Source organism: Xyrauchen texanus, chromosome 4 (assembly GCF_025860055.1).
Source record: "Xyrauchen texanus isolate HMW12.3.18 chromosome 4, RBS_HiC_50CHRs, whole genome shotgun sequence".
Lineage (NCBI taxonomy): Eukaryota > Metazoa > Chordata > Actinopteri > Cypriniformes > Catostomidae > Xyrauchen > Xyrauchen texanus.
Window position 1 is genome coordinate 5,272,278 of NC_068279.1, and position 18,548 is coordinate 5,290,825.

The window sequence follows — 18,548 nt, forward strand, 5'->3', positions numbered from 1 at the left end:
GAAGTTGCAGGACAAAGCAGCAGAAAAAAATTTGGTTTGAGACAGGAAGTGTGTCTTGCAATTCTTGGAAAATAAAAACGCTATTGTAGATAGGGCTGGGCGATATACCTAAGAAAACAGTTGTCAACCTTTTGATGATACATTTGTCGATATATATCTCAATGTTAAGTATTTGCTCTGAAATGGCTTAAAAGAGGCTTTTTTTTATTAAGTAAATATCTAGTTCAAAATAATATAAAAGTCATATATATTTCCACACTATTATTTGAGTTCACTAAATGAACACAACAAAGAAATAAATTATTTCATAAGCACCAGTATAACAATACAAAGTAATAAACAGCAATAAAAAATAATAATAACAATATATACATAGAAAAATGCCACACAAGGACATGACATTTTTTTGAGTGATGACAAATGAATCATTAAATAAGAATTTGAATCTGTTTGATCAACATTAGACAGGGGCATTTTTTAAACAAAGTGTTTATTTTTTTAAATTCCACTTCAGTGGTGCCAAAGTCTTTTTAGCAAGTCAGTTCACATGGCGGCCATCTTTGGAACGCTCCCGGGGAGCTATTTTTCTATGTAAACAAGTGGCATGCCAGTGCAGCTCCTATCTACTTGAATGGGGAAAGAACAAAATCTCCAAAACGGTTAGTCAAGATTACGATCAAAGAATATTTTTGTAATCAGCAGTAAAATCTGATTAGAAAACACTGGTATCATAAATTGAGCTTCTTTACCACTAAAAAATTTAAATTTCCCATCTTGTATAGCTAATCTGCATGCGTGTTCTCAAGTTGATTGACAGGCGATATCTGTATCTAAAAGGTGATTGGCTCTTTTACCTGAAGGCAGGACATCCTTTCTACATCTGTTGACTGTTGGTGGCCATTGGACATTCCAATTTCTCCCATTCATTTTAATAGAAGTGGCCCATCTCTGCTAAATAGTCTTTGGTGGTGCTAGTGGCACAAAAATGACACTTCAGCTTCAATGGAGAAATAAAAAGTGCATTAAAATAATTGCGATGTTTGCAATGTTGCTTAATTTATCTCAGGAAAAAGCTTTGCAAATATTTTGTGAAATTTCGATATATCACCCAGCACTAATTGTATATGATAGGCTTCATTTCATAAATTAAGCACACACAGTGTGGCCCAAAACACACTGATTGTAACGATACGAGCAGACAGCGAAAAACAGTGCAGAAAAAGAGAAAAAGAGAGAAAGAAAGAGAGATATGGAGGGTACGGAGAGAAAGGAGGCCAGATGAGATGTGCTGAGTCGAGTTCTTGAGATTCTTAGTAATCAGAATAACAGGAAGACCTCTCTCTCTGTCTCTCTCTCTCTCTTCCTAAAACTCACATTGATACATTCACAGAGGGTTGAGTTCTCAGTACCCTCACACCAATAAAAGGAAATGAAACACATGCATAAACACAAACAGACATACCATGTGCACAACAAACAGATGTATGTGCGGACATGTCTGCTCACACGCACATATATAAAAAAAAAAAAATAAAAAAACTACATTCAATTTTATGTGTGGAATTTTTGGTTGAAATACTTTCTCCTATCCCAGCTTAGTATGGAGGGACAACTTGAAGTAAGCCGAACATTTTACCACTTTGGCGCTTTCAAAACACTCCTCGACCAATGGCAAACTTTGCGAAGGTTTGGGAAATGTTTGAAAACAGCTATTATTTTCTTTAGCATTAATTGGTGCCACTTTAGATGAACTTAAGTTGGATCCAGCACTTCCAGGTTTTTTTGGCATGGAAGAATTGAACTGCTCTCAATGGGCGTTTTGCTCAAATTGAGCTAAAAATGCCCAAAAAGTGCTATTTGTGGGGTTGATACACCCCGTTTTTGAAAGATTATTGGAGATTTGGGCTTTTTTATATTTATATCAGAATCAGTGGATCAGAACAAACTCAGGATTTGACATAATTTATTATATGTCACCCACATTGATACGTGTCTGTCACGTCTTCTTTTGGGAGATTTCAACTTTTCACGAAGGAATGGCAAAAAAATGCATATTGCATGTCTCAAGATTTCTAAGGCTTTGGGAGTGTGTTTGTTAAATGTGTGAGGATGTGTATTCATCAACCTGTTACATATCTGACATAATCATACAACAGGCCTATTGAATCAAGTTCAAACTTGTGTCGATAGTTCAGAAAGAACCTATATACAGAATATTTCTTCACTGTAAACAGGATATCCATTCTGTGGCAGGGTGGAGGGCGGGGCCGGGTCGTGATTCTACACGCCGGTCCCTAATCAGGCTAATTAAGCCTCCGAGAGGGATAAAGGCTGACTGCTGAGGATAGCGCGGGAGAGAGAGATCGTTTACGGCATGTCCGTCATGTGTGTGTGTTTGTCTTTGGTTTAAGTTAATCATTAAACTATTATTTATATTGTCGAGCTGGTTCTCGCCTCCTCCTTTCCATTGAACTGCTTTACATTGGTGCCGAAACCCGGGAAGGAGGAGGGATACCCGTCGCGGAGTCCTCGACACTGCCATCCGCCGGGGGAGGGAGTAGCCCGACCGCCCAGACGCAGTGAATTGCCGTCCGCGAGGCGAGTGGGGACTGGACCCCCCAACCGCCTGGAGCGATGGAGCTGCTGCCAGGGGCGGAGGAGTGCCCTGCCATCCCCCAGAAACACTGTCCGCGAGGGGAGGAGGGAAGTGACTCCCTGACCGCCTGGAGCAGTAGGGCCGCTGCCAGGGGCGGAGGAGTGTCCCCAGGAGTCGCCGTGAACGCGGAGGAGCATTCTTTCCGCCAGGGGTCGTGGGTCTGACTCCGGTCCGCCCGGGGAGGAGCGGCTGTCGTCCACCTAAGAGGGTGGAGGAGTGATCGAGGACCATGCGACGGTGTATCAGAGAACCGGCGAGTACGTTTTTTTTTTTCATCTCTCTCTCCTCTCTCTCTCACTGCCGCTCCGCATTGGCCTTTTCCCTCTCGTTTAAATTTTACAGTGTTTTTTGGGGGTACTACACTGTTACAGGAAGTCTTCTATGGCAGCATCCTCACTGAAAACCACTTAAAGGACTGATTTGACAACTGTTCGCCTCACGTGAAGCGCATGGGACAATCGGTTTGAACCTGATTTCAATACAGGTTATGAGAGAGGAATGACACTCTAATTAGCATAAATACGCATATCACACACACACACTTTGAGTAAAATAGTCTGTTTTCATATCATATTAAAAAAAATGTGATCTATACTTTTCAGTATTGCTGTATATTTATCATGGAAATTTCAATCACTTAGGCTGCCATCTTGGATTCATTTTTCTGCCGAGCTCATCACGGTGCATTCTGGGATTGCCTACCCATTGAAGAATACATATGATACCTTAGAGTTTGGCCAAAACATGGTATTTTAGGAGGCTGCAAAATTAAGAGACCTACCTTTTGGAACAGCCTTCTCGTACATTCCATACAGCCCATTTACACTACCAACTTCTTATGAATGTGCTGTCTTGGCTTGTATTGCTGGTGCTTGCAAGAAATGCAAGTTCACTTTAAGGGGCAGGGTTATGGCACAGTAATAGCTGAGTAAATAAGCGTGTGTGTGGGTGGGTTTGGGTGGTTCACAGGGACATTTTGTTTTCATCAGGATCTTGCACAGATGTCTGGCATCTTCATTTACATTTACATTTATGCATTTGGCAGACGCTTTTATCCAAAGTGACTTCAGAGCCCTTAAAACAGGGACAATCCCCTGGAGCAACCTGGAGTTAAGTGCCTTGCTCAAGGACACAATGGGGATGGCTGTGGGGATCGAACCGACAAACTTCTGCTTAACAGTTTAGCGCTTTAGCCCACTACACCACCACCACTCTCAGAAATGAGTTCATCACACATGCTAGAGAAAGTTGTGTTTTTACCTGCTGTTGATAAACTCTCTGAGCTCTGTGGTCCAGGAGCTCACCTGCTGCTCATTCTCTGCCTCGAATATAAAACTACCTGAATGACCAGTAACCTGAGGAGAGAGAGAGAGAGAGAGAGAGAGAGAGAGAGAGAGAGAGAGAGAGAGAGAGAGAGTGTATTAAGATGAATTCAGATTTATTTGATATATTTGGGACAGATCCAGAGACAAAAATGCAAGAATGCAATAATATATTCAGGATTTGAATACCAAATGTAACTAAAGGAAGTTCAATACAACTTAAGCTCATTCAACAGCATTTGTGGCATAGTGATGATAACTTAAAAATTGTATTTTGACTCATCCCCCCATTTTCTTTAAAAAACAAAACAAAAAAAACTGTTGTTTAAACAGTCATATTAGGGTTTACAGTGTTACGTCATTTCAACAAAGTTGTACAATTGGCTATAACTTGACATAGAAAAGGTTAGTAAGTGATTTTATCACGCTAAAGTCCTTTTTAGCATACATATGTTTACGTCTTGTGGCTATTCTTTTGAAACAATGAGTATTTTAATGTTTTATAGATTAGCCCCATTCACTTTTATTGTAAGTGCCTCAGTACAACCCAGATTTTTCCAACTGTTTTTTAAAGAGGGTTAAAATTTATGTAATTAATCAACATTATATAAAAAATTATTTAAAAAATATATCAGCCCTTTTGTGATTAACAGTATCTTTTGATAACCGTGTCTGTTCGGCTGTTTAAAAGAAGCGTAACCTCGACAGTCGACAGATTTGTCAATGAATAATGCACTAATACGTTTTTAAATATTTCAGAGTGACTTTTCGGGAAATATTGTATAAAATAAGTGTTCATTTACTTTCAACAATTTTGTGCTAATCTCCTTTAACATCATTAAATTAAATTTTTTCATAGCAATCGGCCATTAGCCATCCTGATAGTGACATCATTCAACGAAAAAAGTAAAAGATACAAATCAAAGAGTTAGCTCTCTTTTCCATTCTAAACCAATACTACTAAAGGAATGAGGCTCCCAAGAAGTGTAATGAATCTAAAAAGATTTGAGAAGGGAAAAATTGAGTGCTATAGATATTCTTTCAATCAGGACAACATATAAAACATTTTTATTTATATATATATATTTACTAAAATATTACACACACATTCACACACACATACTGCCAATTCTGTAAATATAATGGCCAGTCTCAAAATGGCTATATATCGGATAAATATCAGTCTATCACTAGAGTGAACCGGTGTTTAAGCAGGCGTACATGACTAAACATCTGTGTTTGTGATTGCTCACCTTTAAGACAAACGTGTTCATGTTGTCTGGCATCTCTAGTCGATTACAGCGTCGAATCTCCTGGATGTCTGAACAGTGTACGGTAAGCTTTGGAGTTTTATAATCCTAAAAAAAACACACACAAAAAGAGACAGATTTATTTATTTTATTTTCAGCTATAAATTTCAGAAAACTCTCCTGTATTGTTTGCGTTTGACATTGCTATATTTAAAACGGAGCTATAAACATAACATTATTTGCTGGTACTGAATCAAAACCAAACATGTTTCATTATTTGACTCATATTGGAGGTAGCTGAATCTTGCATGCATACAGACCACATATAGCATAAATATATATAAATAAAAAGATTAAATTGGTAATTTTCTCAATGTTAAAATACTTTCATGTATCCAAGTATAATATGCAGAAACAACTGGATGTAAGCCATTTGTAGATTGCCGTTTTTAGCGCTTTTAGAGCAGTTTACATGCATTGTGAAAGAAAAGTACTGCAGTTTCAAGCATTCGCACAAATCCAAACATCAGTAACCGCTACAAGTTATTACACAAATCTACAAAGGCAGCACAGTATAACAGACAAGGAGAAGGCAGCGTTTCAGCAGCTGCGGAACATTGTAAATACAAATTGCAATTTCAGCGTCAAAATAAAAGCTCCATGTGCCAATTAATTAAAAGGGACAGAAATATAACAGGCTACTACAAGTCTAATCCTCAAAATAATAATGATAATTCATGATTATAATAATAAACTTGACTGGCTCACAGAGTAATAATTTACTATTATAATATGCAAAATTCAACTGGATTCCAAAAAAAACAAGTGGAGTGGTATTTGCACAACATGTTAATTCACAAAAAATGTTTTATAAAAAATATCCATCAATCCATCTTCAACCGCTTATCCGAAGTCGGGTCGCGGGGGCAGCTGCTCCAGCAGGGGGACTTCCCTATCCCGGGTTACCAGATGCCCAAACCACCTCAACTGACTCCTTTCGACGCAAAGGAGCAGCAGCTCTACTCCGAGGTCCTCACGGACGACTGAGCTCCTCACCCTATCTCTAAGGGTGAAGCCCGCCACCCTTCTGAGGAAGCCCATTTCGGCCGCTTGAACTCGCAACCTAGTTCTTTCGGTCATGACCCAGCCTTCATGACCATAGGTGAGGGTAGGAACAAAAATTTACTGGTAGATCAAGAGCTTTGCCTTACGGCTCAGCTCTCTTTTCGTGACAACGGTGCGATAGAGCGAGTGCAATACCGCCCCCGCTGCCCCGATTCTCCGGCCAACCTCCCGCTCCATTGTCCCCTCACTCGTGAACCCCGAGGTACTTGAACTCCTTCACTTGGGGCAATACCTCCTTCCCTACCTGGAGTACGCACTCCATCGGTTTCCTGATTTTTATTCAATCCCTTTTAAATACTCAATCTACTTGGCTATGGATGAAAATACGTTTCCTCTGATTTAAATAAACAAACACTTTTTATCCATTTCAGAGCAAATACATAATTATCGAGATATACTGTTTATCGTATATCTTCAATAAGCTGAAAAATATAGAGGTATGGGCTGCACGATTATGACAAAAAGAATTGTTGAATCGCGGTTATTAATTATAATTAATAAAATTGACATTAAATTACTTTTTTTGTGGGGCCAATTACAATCCATATTTTTTATGTAAGCTACACCTCCAAAAACAAGCTTAGAACTTTGCTACTTACGCTTATTTATTGTTATATTATAATGGGAGCTTTCAAGTTTTGTTGCACCATTTCTGATTCCTCAACGAACATGTCTGCTATTGGTTACAATGCTCAACCACTGGAAAAAAGTTAAAAGCAACTTTTCAATTCAATGGGAGTAGATCTAACTGGAATTCTGTGATTGACACTTTCCACGATTAGTTGATTGCAGCCGGCGTTATTGTAATCTTGATGATTTTTTTTATTAATTGTGCAGCCCTAATAAAAATATACTTTTTCTAGCCCAGCCCTACTGTGGCGCAGAAATGACACACTTCAGCTTTAACTAAGAACGGATACGTACCTTACGATGAGAACAAACACTGTGCAGCTTCCACCTACATTTTGAAACCTGATGGACTTCACGTGTTTCTTTAAAAGTCAATAAAATAAAGTGCATCACGCGATATGCAACCTGAAGAGTAACTCCAAACAAATAATGAGTACTCTCGATGTTGGACGTTTCTAGTAGATGACACAATCAATGTACGCCGTCCAGTGTAGTTTAAGCAGAGAGGGGGATGATTTTAGTTTTCTACTGGGATTAGCTAAAAATATTCATCTGGAAATTAAAAGAGAATAGAGCCATGAACCTTACTCAAAAACCTTCGACATACGCCTACACACTTACATATACACAAAGACACAAAATACACGGACACCAAATCTCCTTGGGGAAAAGAATCAGAGCAGATTCCAGAAATCTGTGTGATCAAAACATTTATTTGGATACTGAGAGCTCCAGGAATTTCCAAAGTGTATCCAGTCAGATCTGATACATCAAAGATTTATGAATTAAGAAGCTCACTTCACATTTCTCACTTACAGCACAGCTTACAAATAAATCTCTAATTTTCAGTGAGTCAGGATGATTCATGGCTTAAAATAGCCACACACACACACACACACACACACAACACACAGCAGCTCCGTGCCAAAGTTTGCTGAGCAACAGTGCTGTAATGTTACGATCTTTCCTCTTTGAATTGCACTCAACTTTCACACAGAGGAAAGGATAAAAACACACTACTAACTCATTCACATCCACAAATACATCCACACTTCCGCACTATTGATTAGAAACAAGCACTTTACACCACACACATACGGTAAACAGATCCTTTGTTTCACTTCTCCATTTCCCTTCTAGGCAACTGCACGCTCGCTGCTATTAAACTTCTAAGGAAGATTTCCTCAAACCGAATAAACCGCTGATATTCAATACTAAGGCAGACTAAGTTTGTGTCGGAGAAACGGACCACAACACATTGAGAATTCCAAGTCCAATTCTGTCTACTTTGGAAGCGTTAAAGAATATTCATAAACCACAGACCAATAAGCTTACAGTTAAATTAAATAATAAAACAAATGTATGATGAAAAGAAATCATACTTTATTTTTGACTAAAATTCATTGGTATAAAGGCTGACTTTTTTGGGGCTATTTTCGAATATCAAAACATATTATTAAAACCGCATATGCATATCAGCTAAAAACAAAAGATCATTTAAATTATTAGGCCAGAGCCCATTAGTTTCGTGAACTAGCTTTGGTGTAAGTGTCAGAATACATTTAAATATAACTATATATATTATTACAAATATATATATATATATATTATTATAAATATATAAATATATATATATATATATATATATATATATATATATTACTACTATAGTAATAAATAATAATAACATATAATATTTGTAACACGGACACTTTAATATAAATTGTTACCTTAACTTTTTTTATTAGAATTAAATAAAAGAAATACACATCGATACCACATTGGAGTGACCATTTGCACTAGGTTCAAATAGCACCTGTCACATAGTGCGGCTATTTACACACAAATAGTCTGGTGGAAACACTGAAATTAAAGAAAAACTGTTAGACTTCAGTGTCTTCTGGGGCTTAGGCCACAGACCATAATATAATACATAAATAAGAAGAATCCTTCCTTCCATGACTTAATATAATTATTATTTATCAGGTAGGGTGGTCATTTTTTAAGCGCAACTTTATATAATCAAACGTCAGGCGCACAATAAAGGAATCAAACACGTTTTAATTTAAATTGTGGAGGATCAAAGTGAGTTACGATTTAAAATAACAATAAAATCCAAGTAATTTAACTATTCAAATTCGCAATTGTCATTTATCATAATATTTTGAGAATAAAGTAAAAATTACGAGAATTCGAAGCATTATGAGATTAAAGTCATAATATTTGGAGAATAAATTGATAGGAAACAGCAAAGTGGAGCGTCTGGGTCTTTACATACAACATCGCTAACCAGGTAGATAACTTGGCTTTGCAACCGAGCTGAATTTGTGGGAAGTTTTTACGAGATCTCTGTTCATTAGTACAGGAGTTTTCAACATGTGGGCGCCTGTCAAGGGAGGCACGAGATATAGGCTCATACTCAAGTGAAGCGAAAAATTATTGGAACTAATGTGAATTATAGCAAAGTACATCCCCTCAGTTACAGTATACGTTAGAGATGAAAACCCATTAACAACTCTGAGCGGTACTGTGTGAATCTGTCTGGTTCTTTCTCCTGAATAAATGACATTTACATAACCACTGCAGAGTCCGGATACTAATAACTGTGTGCTGATGCGCCAAAAGACCAAGGATTTCTTTATTACTAAATACTATCCTAAAGTATGATTTAACTACGTCCTTAAACATCCATCTCTTGCATTAATGAAGCTGCTGGCTCGGCATCCATTCTATCATTGTGATAATGACGCTCTGTTTAGCCTAATATTGAGATTTGTTTCTCTAATATTTCTGTATTCACACAATATACTACTTTATTCTCACAATGCTAAGACTTTATTCTAATAACTTTTACTTTATTCTCAAAATATTATGACTATAATCTCAAAATGCTTCGACTTCAATCTCATAATGCTACAACTTTATTCTCAAACTATCACGACTTTAATCTCATAATGCTACAACTTTAATCTCATAATGCTACAACTTTAATCTCATAATGCTACAACTTTATTGTCAAACTATAACGACTTTAATCTCATAATGCTACAACTTTATTGTCAAACTATCACGACTTTAATCTCATAATGCTACAACTTTATTCTCAAACTATCACGACTTTAATCTCATAATGCTACAACTTTAATCTCATAATGCTACAACTTTATTGTCAAACTATCACGACTTTAATCTCATAATGCTACAACTTTAATCTCAAACTATCATGACTTTAATCTCATAATGCTACAACTTTATTGTCAAACTATCACGACTTTAATCTCATAATGCTACAACTTTATTCTCAAACTATCACGACTTTAATCTCATAATGCTACAACTTTAATCTCATAATGCTACAACTTTATTCTCAAACTATCATGACTTTAATCTCATAATGCTACAACTTTGTTCTCAAACTATCACGACTTTAATCTCATAATGCTACAACTTTAATCTCATAATGCTACAACTTTATTCTCAAACTATCATGACTTTAATCTCATAATGCTACAACTTTGTTCTCAAACTATCAGGACTTTAATCTCATAATGCTACAACTTTATTCTCAAACTATCAGGACTTTAATCTCATAATGCTACAACTTTATTGTCAAACTATCACGACTTTAATCTCATAATGCTACAACTTTATTCTCAAACTATCACGACTTTAATCTCATAATGCTACAACTTTATTCTCAAACTATCATGACTTTAATCTCATAATGCTACAACTTTGTTCTCAAACTATCACGACTTTAATCTCATAATGCTACAACTTTAATCTCATAATGCTACAACTTTGTTCTCAAACTATCACGACTTTAATCTCATTATGCTACAACTTTATTCTCAAACTATCATGACTTTAATCTCATAATGCTACAACTTTGTTCTCAAACTATCAGGACTTTAATCTCATAATGCTACAACTTTGTTCTCAAACTATCACGACTTTAATCTCATTATGCTACAACTTTATTCTCAAACTATCATGACTTTAATCTCATAATGCTACAACTTTATTCTCAAACTATCAGGACTTTAATCTCATAATGCTACAACTTTAATCTCATAATGCTACAACTTTAATCTCATAATGCTACAACTTTAATCTCATAATGCTACAACTTTAATCTCATAATGCTACAACTTTATTCTCAAACTATCACGACTTTAATCTCATAATGCTACAACTTTGTTCTCAAACTATCACGACTTTAATCTCATAATGCTACAACTTTATTCTCAAACTATCACGACTTTAATCTCATAATGCTACAACTTTATTCTCAAACTATCATGACTTTAATCTCATAATGCTACAACTTTGTTCTCAAACTATCACGACTTTAATCTCATAATGTTACAACTTTATTCTCAAACTATCAGGACTTTAATCTCATAATGCTACAACTTTAATCTCATAATGCTACAACTTTAATCTCATAATGCTACAACTTTATTCTCAAACTATCACGACTTTAATCTCATAATGCTACAACTTTATTCTCAAACTATCACGACTTTAATCTCACAATGCTACAACTTTATTCTCAAACTATTACGACTTTAATCTCATAATGCTACATGTTTATTCTCATAATTTTTACTTTATTTGCAAAATATTATGACTTTATAATCAAAATGTTTTGCATGTTATTTAACGTGGCAATAAAAACGGCATCGTGGGATCACAGAGTAAAGTTAAAAATAACTTTAATTTGATAAACGCATCTCGAAACACCTGCGTTGGGTTTCATGACTGCTATTAAACATGATTCCAGGTTGTTATTAACAAAGCAAAATTTCAATGCTTGATAAACGGTAAGAGTGTTTTTTCCCCCCTTTTTAAACCATTTAAAAATCAAGGCTCCCAAAGAGGCTATTTAAAGGCAGCAGTTTAACTCCACACACATGGCATGGAAATGTGAATCAGCAGAGGAAGAGCGCATATACAGGCAGTGACGTTTGATCATTTTTGTTTGACTTTTGTGAGATTTATAATTTTAAGACCTATGTATTGTGCCATTTAGGATTATAGCTCACTGTGCTGCTATTTTGAATTGCGTTTGAGGAAATTCCATTGCAATAAACATGTTTTATTCGAGCATCACGACTCCCGAATAAACCCGAATAACCGAACAAGTTTAATGGCGCATGCATTAAAATCTGCTTGGTGTGTGGATTGTTCAAAATGTATTTAGAAATTAGGTTTATGATGATATATTTAGAAAAAAGGCTTTCACATTAAAACCTCAGTGCTTCTGATACAGAAAAGCTGCTCCCCTGTGAGAGAAAACAGAAAGCTCTCACTCAAGGCATTTGTAACATGTCTGATGAACCTGAACATGAACATGAACAGCAGGTAAAAGTCAAAGTGTGAACTGTCAGTTAATGCAAGTTGGGCTCACTGATTGCATTTAATTTACATTTGAAGCCAGAATTGCAGCCTGCCTTGTTGCTTTTGTACCCTGATATAATGAACATTGAACCTTACTTCTTATTTTTTCCATCACAAAAAACATTTGAGGCTAATAACATGAGATCCAGGGCTTCAGCCCTATCAGCCAGGGTCTAGCTATGACACTGAGCAAGACATATTTTCAGCCTGATATCATGAAAATGACATGACTTTGATGACATTTTTGCAAAATTATATTACGTGGCTCATTCCAAGTATCACTGCAGTTCCAAATTGAAATGTTCACTGAGTGGTGCCAAAAGCTTAATGTTCTCCCAGCATTAACCTTCAAATAGGGCTAGGTACTGATTTGTTTCTGATTCACAATCATTCGTTTCGATTAGATTAAATTCAAATTTCGATTAGTTTCAATAGCGATTCATATGGGTATATTTATATGCTACTAATTATACTGGGGAACTTTTAAACTTGGCACTATTGGTCGACCGATATATCACAGAGGCCGATAAATCTTCGGATATTCTGACTTTTTTCATTATCGGCATCGGGCGATAGATTTTCCCATTTGGCCGATTTGTTTCTTGAGGGTGCCGAGAATCGCCTGCTTCCATGTGAAGCAACTGAGACATGTAAACGACCAGTCACGGTTCGTTTTGTTGTTACATGCCATCGTGTTACTAAAATAATAGACCAGTGCGCAACAAAATCTCATTTAAACGGTTCAAATATCAGAGCATCTGCAGACGCGTTTGAGCTCATAATGTTAAAGTGCTCACTTGTTTCATTCTCCCTCTCTCCCCCATAGACTGTAAAAAAAGATGGACGACGCCCCTTCGCTCTTTTCCATTGGTGAGAACTGAAGCCGCCAGTGTCCCGATATGGCGGAGACATCTTGGGACTTCGAGTCTGCGTTGCAGTTGCGATTTCGGGACCAGACCTGCGCAGTAGTGAGAAGGAAGTAAAGCCGCGAAATCAAGGCCCCGCCCTCACTCTCGCTGAATCAATCGCAAAAAATAATTGAAATAATTAATTATAGAAATTTAGATATTACATTTAAAGCTCCAATCTCCTCAGTCCTCCGAAGATCCCGAAAAAAAGTCTGTTGGTGCTTCAGTGACTACTTCGCTCAGAGAACCTGTCAATCACAGCTGTCAATCATGATGTCACAGCACCGTTTTTATAGCATCAAATAACTAAAAACAAACTTATTTTGAAAACAAACACTTGAAATTACATCAATGTGATAGAAACTACACTAAATGACAGAAACTATCTTTGGAAAAAAGATATGTGAAGTGTAATTTAATTGTTTAGTTGGTCTCACGTCCCGTTGAATAACATGGGGAGGCGGGGTTTATGACCTATACTAGGACCAGTCACTGGGGGGCGATCGAGACGTTTTGGCTTCACTTTTGAGGGCTTGTGTGGCACACTTGCTCTCTCCTCAACAGTTCCCTGTTACATTTAACTGTCTTGTCTAATGATAAAAATATCATATACCGTCTGCAAATATGCACATATCTCATTTAAACAGATGTTATAACCCAACCTCACACAACTTCACCAAAAAAGAAGGCATTTCTGTAAAGAGCGTCTGTAAATTTGTGCATGTTAACGAGAGGACTCAAACGGCTTTACCTTATTCGTGCCATGCGTGATTACAATTAAATACTTCTTTTCTATTGTTTTGGTCGGCAACTGACTGTAGAGAACAGAAAGGAGACATTATTCAATGACAAATGGGTTACGTGGATCACGTCTTTGGACACACATTACATGGAACAACTTTTACTCTAGACACACAGTGAAAGGATATCGCAGCTGGATACTCCACCGCTTTCCTACACAGTTACTGGTGAGTGAAATCTTATAAATGTGTTTGTTATGTAATCCAAACATTGAAATGTATTAGCTTACAAGTCATGCACTAGAGTAAAAATGTTTTGCTGTCATAGGAGCACTATGTGAGGAAAAGGGTGAAAAGTACAGCATTTTTTTTTTTTTTGCATTGCTACATTCATGTCCAGTGCAGAATTGCAAAAAGTACTGAATTATTGCCTTTACAACTGATTAATTACAAGTGACAGAACTTAACGAGCCATAAACCAAAGAGCGAAATTGGAAAAATACACATTTGCTCTCCATGCGGCTTGACTTCTCTGGCCATATTTGGCCCTGTTTGTCAAAGACCGGAATATTTACCCTCGCTCTACATAATGCGAACATTTTCCTTGGCTGTGTAGTATGTTGTGTATCTTTTTTTCTGACATGATTCTGAAGTGCATTTCCTGCCAAGTCCGGCCAACTTCTTTTTGAATGCATATTAGCAGCAGTCAGTCCATGTGGACATGCAGGAGTTGCACACATCACAGTGTACTCTATTTGTTATTCTTTGAAGTCCTGTTTTAATATTGTGTCAAGACTTTTGGCCTCATCCTCATGTCAAAATTGTTTAGTTTCATGTCACAGATGTTCTTTGGTGTTACCGCATAAAGCATGGTTTAATTTATCAAAGTGTGCACATGTGTTTGTGAGTGCAATTTAATACACCACAAGAAACAGCAGTGCCGTACAGCTGAATAACTCCACTTCCTAATTGCTACTTTTGCTTTTACCCACATTCTCATAACTACCTTTCAAAATGAGTCACAAAATGAAATTAACAAAAACAAAAGGAAAGAAATCTAGAAATGACAAGCCGCTAATTACACGAAATGACAGCTGCATCTGTGATGTTTCCTGAATTTACTTTAAGATGTAGCTATAGGCATAAACAAAATAATTATATATATATATACACAAACACAGGGTTACCTTTGAAATTTTTTCCACTACAGATTACAGAATACATGCTGTAACATATTTAATTAGATTACTCAAGGTCAGTAATGTAATCTAAATACTTTGGATTACTTCTTCAGCACTGGTAGATTTTTTCACTTGTTTTGACTATTAAAAAGTCTGCCAGTACAGTCAGACACAATACATGTTAAAAATACATTCTCTGAAAATCCCAAATATCTTATGCAGTGTTGTTTCTAAAACAAGATAAATCAAATTCATCTTGTTTTAAGGATATTTAGATATTTTTACAGGAAATGAATCCAAAAATTATTATGAAGAATACTATTTTTGCCCTAATATCAAAGATCTTACTAGAAAAAAAAAAAGAAATTATGATCTAACATTAATTTTCTTGATAAAAAAATATGATTGTGTCTGGTAACATGTGCATGTAAAATGGTTAGAAATAGCATTTTAGCTTAGCATAAATCTGACAATTTACACAAGGTTTATTTCTATTTCTTCTGCTCCAATCTTACTTCAAACGTACTTCTCTGTCTGCTCGTATGAATGTAACACATCATAAGAAAGTGTTTCACTGCTGTTCAAATGCACTTTGGATCACATCATTTATATGTATAAATGTTTTCCATCTGAAGGACTAAATATTAAATTAAACAAATGACAATAAAATGCAAAGTAATGTCTTCATTAATCAAAATACTTTTTGAATGTAACTGTATTCTAAAAACCAATTATTTAAATTGTAACTGTAGTGGAATACAGTTACTTATATTTAGTATTTTAAATACGTAATCCTGTTACATGTATTCCGTTACTCCACAACCCTGTATATATATATATATATATGTGTGTGTGTGTGTGTGTGTGTGTATACACAACAGTTAGTTCCGGTCCTCGAATCTGATTGGACAAGAGACATTCCATGAGAACTGATGGTCTGACACAATCAGCACTTGGACGCTTCACTGCGTGTATATCACTCCGCTTGTGTTCATACTGTTCTAAACTGATCTGTTAAGAGTTACTGTATAAGTGTCTCTTACATGTATTTTATATAAAATAAAATTACATTACATATGTTAGCCAGCAGGTGGTGGCAAAAGATAATTTTTGTGTGTAATATGAGCCAGTTGGTGACGTGAAGTGAATCCGTCAGTCATTGTTTACATACAATCGCGCTCCGTGATCGCTCGTATTACTACTACACGACTACAGCTAGACAATTAAACAAACAACTTCAGCATTATGGCTCATCACAGTTGAGAGACACAACAGACAGATTAATTATACAACTCATTACTTACCTCTTACTGGAGTTTCCACATTGGAGAAAAAGTACTGTTCAAAATGGCAGAGGACATTGTGGTTTCTATAGTGAAAGACTCTTGCGCACCATCTACCGCGAAATAGTGAGAAATACCCCTGCTTGGACAGCTATTTTTCCACTGAGAAAGCTGATCTCCAGAAAGCTGACAGCATCTCTGTTTGGGTGCGGCATCAAGTGATCACACACACTCAGTGTCTCTCTCTCTCTCTCTCTCCCTCACACACACACATCCTTGTTTATCCAATAACTTAATAGAAACAGCACAAGCCGTGATACTATTTCTGAAGTGACATTTTGAATTACTAACAGTTTTGGATGCATCTGTGGATGATTTGTTTTGAACCAGCAACGGCAGATTCTGATCCGCTGCGTAATGAATAGTTCCATTCACAAATTCGTTTTTATGATAGGTACTCAGTTTTTCCAAAAATTTTTATATATACTTGATCATTGAACTGTTGTACTGTATATAAACAATATCATGCTCGCAATCGTGCTATATGGCCCTAAATCAGCACTGCTATGATTATCTACGGAACTCAGCCTGTGGCCTAATCACAGCAGTGCTGATGCAGGGCCATATCACACTCTTACTTGTGTGATATTGCTTATATATATATATATATATATAAAATGTATTTCCAAATGTGGTTAATGCGTTGTCAGCTATCAAAACATTGCTCTGTTTGTTTAAGCATTCTGACCTAACACAGCAGCATTGGCTCAACCAATAGTTTGAGCTTGATGCGAGACTTTCTGTTCGACTAATCGTTGTTTGAATACAGACCTTATTTTTGGAGACTTGTGTCTCTGTAGAACAAAAATGGGCTTTTTCCAAGCAGCAGTAGGACTTTTCAAACTGGGATGGGGGTTTTTCTACTCTTTTACACAATTTGCCTACTAAATTGAGATTCCCTACTTTGATTGGATAGTTCAGAAATGCCCATCTTGGTTTGGAAACACCCACTGACTACTACATTGCGATTCCCTTACTTTCATTGGATAGCTGAATGCCCATCCCAGTTTGAAAATGGCCACATATTTGGGAAACACCCATTATTGTTTCGCAGAGACCAATAGTTCTATTTATTTGCTATAGGGTGCAACAGTGACCGCCCACTTTTTCAGTCATCCTGGTTCTAGAAGTATTTTTCCCATTAATTTCTTTAATAGGGATTTCATGAAATCCTTCACAAAAGAGTTTTAAGGCATGAATCAAACCAACCAGCTCCAAGGTAAATCACACCATTAAAAACTTTGATTTGCCTGTTTACTTATCGTTTTTCATGTAGGCATGTACTACAATCCCAGGAAACTGTGCGAATGATGTAATCAAATAAAAAAATGATATAGAAATCTATAAAATATATATATTTTAAGTTTAGTGGCACCCATGAATCATGGGTAGTGTAGTTCTTCACCAGAATTCTGCTATTAAACACAATTATTTAAACAATGAAGTTGAAATAATGCCAACCGATGGTTTCAACAGAAACATATACAATTGATTAACAACCTTTGAACTCATGGTAGGTCTGTTTTTAATACTTTATAAGTTATCATTAAAAATCAATTCGCTGAATTTTGGTTGAGGGTTCAGAGTTTTATGTGTGACATATTGGACACACAGTTTTGCCCAGACTCTATATTTTAGGCGATGGGGTGGTCATTAATCCAGGGGATAGAAATATAAAACATTGTGTCCTAGCCGGAGTTATGATCAGTAGACGGATCATTCTAAGGGGATGGAAGTAGACTGGAGCACCCTCTTTTAAGGAGTGGTGCACAGAGATGGGCGGGGTGGCGGCATTCGAGGAGCTGACATATAGAAGGCTGGGAAAATGTGATTTGTTTAATAGGAATTGGTGTAGATATTTGGCCTTTTTGGAGGGTTCTCAGGGAGGGGCAGTGGAGAAATATGTGTAGTATTAAATGTGTGTGTGTGTGTGTGTGCATTCTTATTGTTTTTTGAAAGTATACTTTCTTATTTTAATTTTCTAAATAAC

At 36.5% G+C, this 18,548-nt stretch overlaps 1 protein-coding gene across 2 annotated transcripts in view; it reads right to left on the minus strand.

Moving 5' to 3' along the window:
• Positions 1–18,548, minus strand: part of LOC127643302 (SH2B adapter protein 3-like) — a 64,563-nt gene that overhangs the window by 16,501 nt on the left and 29,514 nt on the right. For both annotated transcript variants that reach the window (XM_052125981.1, XM_052125982.1), the window contains exons 3-4: positions 5,232–5,336; positions 3,917–4,011 (exon numbers count right to left, since the gene is read on the minus strand). In XM_052125981.1, coding sequence (XP_051981941.1) covers positions 3,917–4,011; positions 5,232–5,336 — 200 coding nt within the window. The remainder of the gene's footprint in view (positions 1–3,916; positions 4,012–5,231; positions 5,337–18,548) is intronic.